The sequence below is a fragment of the Rhinolophus hipposideros genome, assembly GCF_964194185.1.
Source record: "Rhinolophus hipposideros genome assembly, chromosome: 6".
NCBI lineage: Eukaryota > Metazoa > Chordata > Mammalia > Chiroptera > Rhinolophidae > Rhinolophus > Rhinolophus hipposideros.
The window spans coordinates 75,659,808-75,674,001 of record NC_138052.1 but is presented as its reverse complement, the minus strand read 5'-3'; the positions used below and the strand labels follow the sequence as shown (position 1 = coordinate 75,674,001).

General features: G+C 37.0%; 1 protein-coding gene across 1 annotated transcript in view; it reads left to right on the top strand.

The window, feature by feature from the left end:
* Positions 1 to 4,512: 4,512 nt before the first annotated feature.
* Positions 4,513 to 14,194, top strand: part of DYTN (dystrotelin) — a gene marked incomplete at both ends in the record, with an annotated part of 48,343 nt that continues 38,661 nt past the window's right edge. The window contains 5 exons of the mRNA XM_081050787.1: positions 4,513 to 4,531; positions 7,378 to 7,452; positions 10,088 to 10,289; positions 11,853 to 11,938; positions 12,457 to 12,557. Of these exons, the coding sequence (XP_080906913.1) occupies positions 4,513 to 4,531; positions 7,378 to 7,452; positions 10,088 to 10,289; positions 11,853 to 11,938; positions 12,457 to 12,557 (483 nt within the window). The remainder of the gene's footprint in view (positions 4,532 to 7,377; positions 7,453 to 10,087; positions 10,290 to 11,852; positions 11,939 to 12,456; positions 12,558 to 14,194) is intronic.

The following is a 14,194-nucleotide window of genomic DNA, read 5'->3' as shown; positions in this document are numbered from 1 at the left end:
CTTCCTTGCTCATACATCCTTCAGAGAGAACCTGCTTCCTCCGAGAGATGGTACCTAAGACCTCGGCCTAGGTGGCCAGGTTTGCTCAGATTTCCTTATCACGTTGGACTCAACTGATTGGGCCAAAAGAGACACACCTTACTCAAGGAAAACCAATCAGATAGTCTTTTGATCTCTCAAAAAAATTGAACTGAAAAACATGGACGAGTACGTTGGTGTCTGAGTGATGGTCATGGGAGTGAACTAGAGAAGAACACAAAGTTCTGCCTGTGAGGTCTTCCGAGCTGGTCAGGTTCACCACCTCCGTAAGACCTACGTGTGCATTGTCTTTGCTTGGATTTGCTTGACATAGTTACCTTAACCATAAATCACACTTTGGCTTAGATTGAATAACTTTCTGTTTCTTAACACCAGATGTGGTCTGGATGTTGAAGGAAAAGCATAATATTTTTACCATATAATTGCATGGTTTAAGTAAAATTACAGTCTTTTTATTAAAGCAGTAGCAGTCAAACCAATATGCTCATGGAGTTTCAAGCTAATAGGACTCTTTTCAAAAGCCAATTAGGAACTTTTGAGAGCCCAGGAGTCATGTTAAAAACTGCTGGTATCTGTGCTTTCTCTGTAGTTTTAAAATAGCCTTTCAAGTATAACTTACTTTCTGAAGATTCAGTGAAATTTTTGATGCTGCTACCTTCTACACAATCACGATTCAAAACCATGATTAACTTTTGCTTGTTTCCAAAGTCAGCACCTCATTTGGTGTTATTGTGCAGAAATCTTAACGTCTGTCTGTGTTAAGGACTTTGAGTGAGGTTTTGTGCCTTAATCCTACAATTTCCCCACCTCTCCTTGTGGGGACCTCAATCAAAGGAATGTGAGTACAAAGAACAATAACTGGATGGGAAGACACCTGAAGCTCCATACATAGCTGAGCATATGGCAGTTGCCTGTTCACCTGCAGGGCTTCTTCATGGTAAAACTGAGCAAGATTGAAAGATGTAAATCAAACCAAGAAACCTAAGCAGAGCTTCCTGTTCCATTCCCCCTGAATCAGATATGCCAACCACTTATCTGCAGGAACCTGGTGGAAAAGCTGGAACAGAAAAGACAACCATGAACACACCTCACCTTTCAAGACAGTGGTCGTGCTGCTTAGTGAAACTCTTCCCAGTGGATGTCTAGTCCTGGCCAGTCAGATAATCAGCTGCTTCTCCAATAGGTGGAGATCTAGGAAGGGGCTAGAGAGAAACGTGGGCAGAGTTTCTCTTTTTTAGGAACACTGTAGGAAACATTGAGCCCCATACCCAGCAGGCTGTACTTTCCAACATGAATATGAATTATCAGATATTTGAACCACTATAGGATGACCAGGGTGCTCTAGGAGAGTAGAGCAAATTGATTTTCATCCCTATACTACCACACATTTGTCCCAGCTTAATATAAGATATGGAATTACACCAGGAAGAAAGTGCAGTTGTCCCCCCTTATCTTCGTTATCCTTTTCCTTCATTTCAGTTACCTGTGGTCAACTGTGGTATGAAAATATTAAACGGAAAGTTCCAGAAATTCATAAGCTTTAAATTGTGCACTGTTCTGAGCAGTGTGATAAAATCTGGAACCATCCCACTTCATCTCTCCAGGGACACAAATCATTCCATTATGTAGTGTCTCCGCGCTGTTTGCCCATTAATCACTTAGTAGCTATCTTGGTTATCAGATCAACTGTTGTGGTATCACAGTGCTTGTGTTCAAATCACTTTTATTTTACTTAATAATGGCCCAAAGCACAAGAGTAATGATGCTGGCAATCAGATATGCCAAAGAGAAGCCATAAAGTTCTTGCTTTACGTGAAAAGGTTAGTATAGTACCATAAGATATTTTGATAGACCACACTCACATAACTTTTATTACAGCATATTATTATAATTGTTCTATTTTATTACTGTTTTTTACTATCATGATTCTTGATCTACATAATTAATGCGAGAGATCTGCTCAAATCTCAACATGGCAGCATTCAGGAAAAACATTCCAACCTCCCTCTATTGCCAAAACCTCAGATATATCTTGATGCAGATATAATAGAATATAAAAATTCCAAATATGATTTCAACTTTCACTCTGCAGCACTCAAGTATAGATTCTCATCTGATCCCTGAAAATCAATAGATTTGCATAGAGAAAGGCAAATGATAGATTGTTTTACCCCCTCTACCTGACACCATTTTTGCCCCATTACTAATCAATTTTCATTTTTTTAAATGCCCAAGTTTCATTTTTTTATATGTCCCAAGTTTCAGTTTTCAAGAAACCAATACTGTGATACTGATACTTTTCAAAAATCAAGGAATAAATTGGCTATTCTTGGATATCACGCTTACTTTTCAAAACAGATTTTTCTTATGGGACATCCTGGAGTGAAGCAGTGATCACTTCCTGTTAATTGTTTGAGGTACCTTAATTGGTACCATGGACTCCCAGCCATTCTGGCTCTCCAGGTACTGCTCATGGAGTATTATGCCTGTGCTTTGGCTTCTAACCCTTGAAAGAAATGTTAAAATTGACTCCCTCTCTCCTCGGCAACCTAAAGACATTAGTGGTCAAGTTCTAATACATTTGGTTCATGTGACATGGTTTGTTTTTTAAGCGCTATTAGGTATAGAACACATTTATTTTTAATCTGAACCTCTTCAAAAGTACAGTTTTCTATCAAATATATGGTGATGGAAGGAGAACTGACTCTGGGTGGTGAACACACAATGGGATTTATAGATGATGTAAGACAGAATTGTACACCTGAAATCTACGTAAATTTACTAACAATTGTCACCCCAATAAATTTAATTTAAAAAAAGTACAGTTTTCAGATTATACTTAAAATTTAAGAGGAAATGTGTCTTTGTAACAAATTATTATCCTTTTGAAGACTTGCATTATATCTCGTGCTTTTTAAAAATGTGCAGCCATACCTCTGCATTTTTCAAAGAATTAATCAAATAAGTTAGATTACATTCCTAGGTCACTCTTATCAGGGATGGTTAGGAAGGTGGCTGTTACCTGGCACATGGAGCCCTTCTTACTGTTTCCTAATCTCTGTGGTTACCCCTGGTATCCATGCACCGTGAAGATGTTTTACTTGCCTCTCCTACACACGAAATTAATACGGAAATAGCCCTTTGAAACAGAGATGCTGGAGTGGCCTTAAATTATTCAAGATCTTTATTACTAATGAATGCACTTCTGGGAGCCTTTAAAACACAGTGTAGACACAGTATCACTGTTTTGCATGCAATTGCTGGGCAGTCAGGACAAGACATCCAATCTCCTTAGGAATGCCACATCTGGAAATCTGTTATTACTCAGCTTCTCCCTCTTCCAAAACTGCTGAGTAATTTATACAGAATGTTTGACTAAAATGCTTCTCCAAGAAAACTAAGAAAGGTAAGAACCTGGCGTGGAGGCAGAGAGATTGTATCTCCAGCTTTACTGTTGATGGGATGGGGTACTGAACACTTCTGCCCCCACCTGAGGACTTCAGGAAGAGTTTGGGGCATTTCTACACTAAGAATTCTAACGTGGTTTCCCTGACTACAATTTTTCAAAACAAATCTTACTTGAGTATATTTGAAACCTTTCTAGTTTCCACAAGTCTGGCATTATCACTATTGCTATCATATTTTTAAAGAACTAATGTAATCACCTTTTGTTTTAGTTTCTCTCTTCTTAAAAATGTTACTTATTTGTCCAATAATTTGTGCCTTAATTCATTCATTAGAAGAGGGGAGAAAGTACTATTTAAGTTTAATTATCATGTAGCTTTTTAAAACAGTTTTCAACCACTCATGACTAACAATGTCTTTTTTAAGAATTGTATAAGGTTTTCTTATAGCATAACCCGTTATTTTTTTGGAAGTGAACATATATTTGTATATATATTGAGTTTGAACAATAGTTGCAATACGAAACAACAGGTTGCTGATTTACTACTGTTTAAAATATTAACTGAATTCTTTAGGTGCACGTATACATGTTTACGATAAGGTGTTTAAATGGATAGTACTTGTCAGAAATTTAATCTGTAGAATTGTATAGCATAGTGATATTAGAAATTTAAGCATTGAAAGCTTCAAATTTTGTCCTTCAAAATTCAAGGAAAATTTACATTTTCTTGAAGTAAGAATTCAATTCACTCTTAAAATAAAGAGGACCTCGAAAGTTCTAGGTCCTCACAGTATTAGTTTCAGGAACTGTTCTCAGTTTCTGAAACACAGCTCTAAATTCCTGGAAGTGTGACCAGTATAAGAAGCCTCTACCCCTGTGTTCTCTATTTTTGTCCTCCCAAGAGACTCCAGAGTCTCCCTAAACACCTCAGATTCTTGTTCTACTGGTGAAATGACTTTGTTTAATTGCCTTTGTGTTCCCCGACCCCCAACCTTCTGCTTAAAATATTGGTTCATTTCCAGTCAGGAGGACACTCTTGCCATCTGTCATTCCAAGAAATTCCTGAAATGGACCCAGATAAACAAGGTGAGTATTATTGTCAACTTACTGAGCACAGTTTGTAAACAAAAAAATTAGGCACAGATGTTGTAGTCTCAGACTTCTGAGTTGCAGCGGAGTAGACATTTGGTAAATGGGTGGCTAAAAAAGAAACTATTGGGTGATGAGAAAGACTTTCTCTCTTCTAAACACAAATTCATAATGTGCTTAAGAGTATTTGGTCTATTGTCCCCAAAGCACCAAAAATAATTTCACAAAGGACCTGGTCTCAACAGAATTCTATTTTAATTACACAAAGTGGCTTGTCTTATTTTTAAATTATCTTCATCGTTTTCTGTTACAATGACATCATTGTAGCTATTTTAATATCAGGGATAAGTTCACAGTACTGTGTAGGCCCAAAGTTGGCAGAAAGATCTCACAGTTGGCACTATGTGAGTATTCGTCAATGGGTATGGGGAAACTAACTCCCCTTTCTTCCAGCATCTCCAAAAGCCAGCATAGGCCCAGGACTGCCTGTGACATTTTTATTGCTGGATCTAGTTGCAGCCTTCATCCCCCAGCTAAAATCTAGATTGTTAACTTTACTTGTTTTATATCAAATTCTGTATTATCTCAAGTTATTTCTCTAAAACAGTGCTATGAGTAATTCAAGTTATCTTTGGGTTTCCCAAATTTCGACCCTCATATTAATAAGTTTAACACGAAGCAGTCCATTCAAAATCCAATTTTCTTTCCCTAAAGGGATGATTTTCAAATTTAGTGTGTGGTAGTATCACCTGGAGGTTTTGTTAAAATGCTGCGCTTCCTCCATGGTTTGTGACTCAGTAGGTCAGGGTGGGGTCCAAGAATGTGCATTTCTAACAAGTGGCCAGTGGGTACTGATTCTACTCACCTGGGACCACACTTTGAGGACCACTGGCTTAAAATATCTATTTCTGGATCACCAAACTAGATGATGGACAGCTGAAAGAGATTTTGTTGCATTCTCAGTATCTGCAGGAAATGACACATATTGATTTGGTTACAAACTAAAGAATTGTTTAAAGCAAAACATATTTCACAGTCAAAATGCTTCCGAAAATGAGACCATATGCAGCTTGCGTTATTTCTTTAAGCATCTAAAACTACTTTGTCCATACCTTTGAGCCAATATATATATATATATATATACGTGTGTGTATACACATATATATACACACATATATATATACACGTATATATATACGTGTATATATATGTATACATATATACATATATACACATATATACACATATATACATATATGCATATATATGTATATATATGGATATATTTATACAGCCATTTCTTCCTTTCTTGAGTTTTCTCCCACCAGCAGGGAGGGAAAAAAGAAGAAGCCTTGAGGAAGCAGGGCTGGTAGTGAATCACCTGGGATACACATTCATTTTCCACATTGTACTATATCACAGCTTGCCATGTTATGCTGCATAACTTCATCAGATGACACTGCAAAACATAATTTGACAGGAGTGTGATGGGCCAGATGGTAGAGTAGCTACAGAACCGCTCTTCCACCAAGAGCAGCATCTGGGAACCCGCAGAGCCCCTGGTTTGCTGATTCTCTGTATTCATTTGGTGCATCTGAGAGGAACCACGACAGAAAAATGGGCCAATTTCCACAAGGAAAAAAAAAATGTTGGGCATTATGCTTTTGTAAATTATTTCCAGGCTGTTATCTCTACTCTCCCTTTGTTGTACTTCTCTAGACAGAGGGCAGAGGTATTTCTGACTTTTCCCATACTCTAACATTGAACTCTTATCTGAAAACTAAGAATTTTTAAAATATAAAGAAATATTAAATAACAAAAGACTTAAAGCAACATGTAGGTTCTTTGACATGGTTGTACCTGTTAAAAACGGGAGGGAAAAAAAGATGTGGAGGTGACATTTTGTTTGTTTTGTTGTTAATGAAAGTTTATTGGGATGACAACTGTTAGTAAAGTTACATAGGTTTCAGGTGTACAATTCTGTGATACATTTTTAGGCACAGCCACATTCACCTGAGGTAGGTACTTTGACTTAGGATTACGCATTGATCGTTGAATCAATATATGTTCTGGGAGAGGCTTTTGTTGTGTTCTTACTCCTCTAGGAGGGGTCTGACCGGATCCAGCACTGTAACCCCCTGAGTGGTTTAGTGTACCTTCATTAATAATTCTTTTCTGATTATAAGAATAACATATGCTTTTCTTTAGAAATTTAGGGAATGTCAACAAGTAGAAAGAAAATAACTATAAGCACTAAGAATTCAAGTACTCAAAGATATCTGCTATTACCAACTTGGTGAATGCCACTAGAAATTAAGCTCTGCATGGTGGGGAATTTTATCTGTTTTGTTCACTGCTGTGTTTCAAGGGCCTGCAATCATGCCAGGCCCATATAGGAAGAGCTCGATAAATATTTGCTCAATGAATGAATGGACAGATTTTGAGTCAGTTTTTATATGTGCATGAATATGTGTGTGCGTATGACTAGAATATACTAACAAAATTGAGTTTATATTCTACATAGAGGTTTTTTTATCCTAATTGTTTTGTAAAGCCATTTCCTTTTTATGTAAAAAGTGGACAGATTTGTGGAGGAGGATGATTCACTTTTTGGTGGATTCCTTAATCTGGTGAACAGGGAGGGCAAGTCTAGGGTCACCTGCAGCCTAAGATACTGTAGACCATCATCATTTGTTCCCAGGTAGGCAAGAGAGCTCTAGACCTTAATTTCTTCACTTGCAAAATAAAGTGGGGCTACCTGATCTCTAGAGTTCCCTTCCAAAATGTGGGAGTTAACTAATGAGACAGTCCTTTATCCATGTTATTTCATGTTTTCTTTACAGATGCTCTTAATAGTACTGAGAATTCCATTTACAGAACAGCCTTCAAATTACGATCAGTGCAAAGCATGTGTCAATGTAAGTACAGAGATCTGAAACACTTGAAGTAATCTGATCCTGGTGTGTGATGTAAATTCACAAAGAAAACAAAAACTCACGTGAGTGCCTGCCAGACTCCAGAAGGCTTGATCTGTGCATTTCCTCCATTTGTAACAGAGAAGATGGAGGGAGGAGGGGATACCATGTGTGTTCAATCCAAAGATAGCTTCAATGACTGAAATAGAAAATGATTTTTGGATAAGGATTTTTTTTTCGTATTTGGTTTCTGCAAAATTTTTTTGGTTTCCTTTTCAGGATACCAATATTAACACAAAATGAAATGACAAAATAAGTTAATTTAGAATATGTACTTATAAATTTAAGTATGAAACATTTAAATTCCTTCTACCACATAAGATTTGCATTTTCAAGTTTTACCTCTTCTCTCTCTCTGAACAGGCAAAAGTAGGTTCAGATGAATAATCCTTAGACCATAAATTTTAAAACTATCTCAAGAATTCCCTTGAGAACAGCTCTTTGCATTAAATTTATATCTGATGAATGCTCTGATTTCCTTTTTCTATGCTGTTATCTAGGTAAAATACAGTAAAAACATTTATTCCATAAAAGTTCCTCAAAAATGGAACAAATTGGGTCCTGGATGTGAAAAACAACAAGCATTCGGCATATCTAAAGTCATTGATTTCTAATAAGTTCTGTATTGCATTAAAAAAATCACTCCATGCGAAATAATTTATGACATTTACCAAATCAGACCTAAAAGAAGCTGTGTTATATACATGGCATTTCTCCTAAATGTTCAATTATTTTATATTTTACTTTCTACCACTAATTACATAGACCAGTGGTTTACAAATCGTGCTTCCCAAAGTGTGCATGGTTGTGAAGTAGTGCACGAAAGAGTTAGCAAGGTGGGAAAGGAAGTATAGGCAAGCCAGGAAAACCCCCAAAACCATCTCCTCAACCAGAACAACTCTGCATCTCTCTATTTTCCAGACTGCATTTCTGTGTAAGCGTCCCTTAAGAAAGGATTCTTGGCTTAAAAAAAACAAACAAACAAACAAAAAAAACAAACAAATTTTAAATCAATGATGTAAGCAAATAAACTCACCTATAACTGTTATTTATTATTCCAGAGATCAACAAAAGGCAACATATGCTCACTAAAAACTTACCCTCAATTATTCTATCTTCCTGGCGAATTTCTCCCATTAAAGAAAGTTAACATCAAATGTTTATATAATCTTCCATTATTAATGGATAGGTGCAAACAACATAATTTGAGGATGCATCTTTTTGTGCTTTTTACTATCCCTGGCATCAGATACAGTACATATAAAATAATACTCATGGGAAATATTAACAAGAGACAAAACTAGTAGTTGAAAAGTTCTACCTAGAAAAGACATCCAAACAAAAATTCAAAAACAAAAAAATGTCCCAAACACAGAGATAAAGCATACCAGGAGCTCCAGGCAGCAGGATCTGGAAAGCATTGCTGCAAATCTTGTGTGAGATTAAGGGACACCTCTGTTGTCTGTTTTGCTGTAATACAGAACTCTTAGCAGAAGACACGTATGTCCTCAGTACATCATGCCAGGCCGAGGTGATAGGTTTTGCGATTGAGTAACAATAAAAGACTTTTCAGCCTTCACCATCAGGTTTTTATTTAAATTGCATTCCAAAACCTACTCCTCACTTCCTTAGACTCTCCCCTTAAAAGCAGTATCAGAGAACAAATAAAAAATGCTATTATACTTGCTAGATTTCTTATCTGTGAGGTTGATTTATGAAGTAGAGAAAAGCACAGGGTTTTATCACTTCACAGGCTGAAACATTTTGAATGCCAGCAGCTCTTGGTGCCACTGACAACCCTATCTCTCAGATGACACAAATCGGTATTTATTAATTTTGTCTGTCACCCTGTGTCTGCAAGAAGCCATAGAGTGAGTTCTACTTCATTCTTCCTTTATAGTCATTGCCTTGTAAAAATTTTAAGAGGTGGTAAAAATATATAAGAAATAAACCATTAGTTTTTGTAAGCAACTTTGGTTTTATTTAGTGCCTTACCCAGTTAATGCTACTAATGGAACCAAGAACAAAAAAGAAATATTATTGAGGTGAAGGTAGGACCTAAAGAGTCTGATACCAAATTTAGTAACTGCGCTTTTATAAAAATCATTGGGTGTCTTAATTAAAGCAATTGCATTTTGACACACAATATTCCTTTTGAAGCTCGGCTGTAGACAGGAAAAAGCTGTATTTGAACATGAAAGGTAAGTTTGCTCAATCCACTTAAAGAACATAAAACTGTTTTCCCCAACTTTTCTCCGCAAGGCTATTTTTCAAGTTTCTCACTTTTTCTCCTTTCAACTTCATTCTGTAATGCAACATCCAGAGGTTACACTGCAAATAATGTTATAACTATGTTTTACTAACTTGTCTAAACCAAATTGATCATCAGAATAGTAATGCCTGAAGTATATAGAAGAGATTTATATCCAAATGGTGGTCATATTTAATTTCCTTTCAAGAAAATAACTGCAATAAAAAAACAGTCTTAATTAAACACTAGATGACATTTGCTTTACTTGATGCCTTTTGTTCCCATCAGAAAATAAGACTCAATTCTTTCTTCATTTGCTTTCTACAGTGGACTTGATTGACAGTTCTCTGATTCAACGCACCTTACTATGTCAAAGTTTCTGGGAAGCAAGAGAGAGGCCCCTCTCCGTGCAGGAGCTTTTCCAGGCCCTCCAGGAGCTGTTTCAAAGAGTCAGGGTGGAAAAATCAGGACAAGTGCATCCCAGAACTCCTGAACTCACTCTGAGCCTTCTCACAGCGATGTATGACAGGTGAGGGTGTGGAGGTTACGCTGTGACCTCACGGGAGGTGTTTGGCTACCCCTGGTCATTGACCATTTGGGTTGTCTAATGTCTACTTAAAGCTTAATATATAAAAAGGTTTCTTTGATTTCTGCAAGGTATTTCTAATTCAGGAGGGGAACAAGGAAAGTACATGTTTATCAGCTCTATTTACATAAATGACCCAAGATAGCAAAAAGATGGAGGGTAAAACTCCCATTACTTTTCTCTCATACAGACTCATTTCCACTCTAGAGACCATGCATACCTTTGGCAAGGGCAATTATATATCTATGCATATGGAAAATTACTCTTTTCTGTTGAGTCCCTGGTAACTTATTTCCTTACTCATTTCTTTGTAACCAATTATTAGTTTTTCTTTTGTTTAGTTTTGTCTTGTTTTGTTTTGCTTTTGAAGTTGACTAAGGTTACATAACCTGTGCATGTATGGCTAACCTATTGTCTTAGTCTATTTGGAGCTACTACAACAAAAATACTATAGACTGTGTGGCTTACACTGGGTCTCTTTTATAAGAGTGCAATTCCAACTCATAAGGGCTTGTTCTCATGATCTAATCATCTCCCAAATTCCCACCTCCAAATTCCATCATATTGGGGATTTCAACATATAAATTTCGGGAGGACATAAACATTCAGTTTATTGCACTATAAACCAGTTTAGACCATGTCAAAGGCTTGACTATACATTCCCTGGAGTCAATGGTGTGTGTGTGTGTGTGTGTGTCTGTGTGTGTGTGTATGTGTGTGTGTGTGTTTCTCTGTGTGTTTCACTGACTCTGGAGCTTACCATTCTTCTGTCTCACTGCATTCTGTTTACCTAATGTGGTCTTGATCCAGCAAGGCTCATCTTTTGGAATAGACCTTTGGAAAGTGCAGAAAAGAATAAAGAAGAAATACCACCCAAAGGCCTTCCTCCCAGAGGCAAGCACAGTTTAGCCATCTGGCAAATTCCCTATAGTGTTTCCTTTTCTAGGTTAAGATTAAGCCTTTCACGTCATTTCTAATATCAGTGCCTGCTCGGAACAATCCCCCTGCCTCTGATACATGTTTTTACAGGTTTGGAACCTACATAGCCAATGAGCAAGGGATGAGTAAGCTCTGAGGGAGGGCCTGTGAAGTGGGGGACTTTTTAAAATGGAAATGTTTGCTCCTTTTCCCTGCCTTTTGGTGCTTATCTCTGTGCTTTGGTTTCCCAGCATGTGGATCCGAAGGAAGTGAGACGCCCTACTCCAGGAAGACAGTGTGGACCCCCTATCCCCAGGGGATAAGTAGCACACTGTTTAGCACAGGGGAGGTGCCCAATAAATATTTGTTGAACGAACAAATGCATGCATGAATGAATGAATGAATGATAAAACATTTTAATTTAATTCTCAGTACTGTCAAATTCTAAATACTGGAAAAACCTATCATGAAAAGCTTGAACTTGTAACACCATGGCAGAAATGTCCACTAATAATTATGGGTTTTTATAAACCACTTCACCAAGAGAAACCTTGCCTTTCCCATTCTTTGTGTTTCCTTGCCATGCAGCACAGGAATGGGTTTTCTCAAGCTTGTACCGGCGGCCGCTGCCCTGATTGCCCTGTCAGGGGACATCCCTCTTACAAAATACAGAGGTAAGATACATAGGAGTTTTGACTGTCTGAGGTCCAACTGGCTCCAAATCTCCATACATCATTTTATTCACTCACTCCTATATCCCAGCCACCTGGCTCTTGCTCATCATGGTCTCAGCACAACTGGGGATTTTTCAAGATATCAATCTATGGTTTCTAAATATTCATAACTGGGTTATTCTTCATATTTATTTGTATAGGGATTTTTCAGACACCAATGGTTATTATTCCTCTAAAGACTAGGACTCTCCTCACATCTCTGTTTACCAACCTCAGGGTCTTCATCATCCATGTGCTGAATTATCAAGGGGTTGAAATGGGCATGGGTTTCAGTAATTATGCAATTATCTAGTTTGGGAAGCCTTCCAAATAGAAAAAACAAAGCATCAAGAATAATAACGTTCCTTTTTGCCCCCCTTCATATCTACAAATAAACTTTAGAATTCAAAGCACATACTCTTCGAAGATGCATTGCAAGAATTCAATTTAAAGATTTCTTTTCCCCCTTATGTATCTAGCTCTTTTTCAGCTCTATGCAGAAAATAACAGGGGCGGTTATGATTCTGGGGCACGCATGACTCGAAGGGTTTTGAGAAACCTACTAACAGATCTACAGCAGGTAAATCTCTAATATTTAAGAATCCTAAATTTGTTCTAGTTATTAGCACATTTGTTATTAAAGAATCTGATTTTTACCGTGTCAGTTCTACCTTAATATAATTCTGCATGCAATCCCTCCCGTCTACAGCCACTGCTATTATCTGAGTATAGGCCTGATATATTCCAGTTAATTCCTAGTTGGTTTCCCCAACTCAAGCCTCTCCCCTCTCCAGTGGTACCTCCACACTGAAGCCAGTGACTTTTCCAAAATGCACGTCACCCCCATGTCTAAAATGTTTCATTGGCAATTGATGTTGATAGAATAAAGCCGAAACTCCTTAACATCAAAAGCAAAGTTTTCAGGATTGAACTGATCCTTCCCCTTTCAAAGAGAGGTAAAAATCACGATTCTCATACAAATATATATATATAAAAAGTTATTTAATTTATTAATTAAAAGAGGGCACCATTAAGATGTTACTAATAGTTCAAAGTAATAACCAAAAACAAAAGACAAACTGAGTGATTAGGAATATTAAAATGAATTTGAAGGTGATACAAGACTGGCTTTTGGGGAAAGGAAAAGGTGGTTCTTCAACCAGGACAGAATTTATTTGCATGTCTATAGACAATAATTATTTACATTTTGATCAGTTTTCTACAAATTAACTTTAATCTCTACAGAGCTGTAAAATAGCCTCATCAAAGACAATGAGGCACATCTCTATAGGTTCAGATAATCCCCATTGAAAAGCTATCCAGTGGTTTCTTTTGCTTATCCCATAGTGTTTAATTTTTCTTTATACTCCTTACACCCTATTACTCATGCATATCAAAATCCTTACTGGGCTGACCCGCACCAAATTCTCCATGTCTGATTTATGCAGTTCCATCTGTCTGCAATAGCACTGCCTATCCTTTCATTTGACAAATACTATTCATCTTTCAAGATCATTCAAATATTAGTCGTCTCCTCATTAAAATCTTCTTTAACTGTTTGTGCATAACTTTCTTATAATACTTGTCAAATTTTGTTGCAATTATTACCTAGATATACGCTTTCCCCACTAGACTGATTCTCAAGAACAATGATTGTATCTCATTCATGCTTATCTCTCCAAAGGTTTGAAAATTGCCTGGCACTAAGGCCTTCAACAAATGCTTAACGAAAGCATAAATGAAATGTGATGCTGAATACTCAAATACTTAAGATTTCTATGATTTCCTGTGCTTTAAGAATGTTCAGATTTTTTTATTAAAATTTATTAGGGTGACAATGGTTAGTAAAGTTACATAGATTTCAGGTGTACAATTCTGTAATACATCATCTATATATCACATTGTGTGTGGAAAGAATGAGCAAATTTAATATTGTTATTATCCTTGCTAGGCAAGAAAATTTAACCTGCTTAAAGCAAATATGTCACTTAAATGTTAAAATTACATAAAATGAGGTAACCAGAAGAACTTCTGCAAGTGGATTAAGCAGGCTCTGGATTGTCTTGTGGATAAGTGGATGCTGTCCCACGGTACTTTTACCCGTTTTGAGGATGTCTCTATTCTTCTTCCAGCCCCTGTAAAATCCCCACACTGGTTTTTGGCACTCTGAAGCCATAGTAACTTTCTGTCATTTTTCTCCTCAATCTGGGTTGTAGG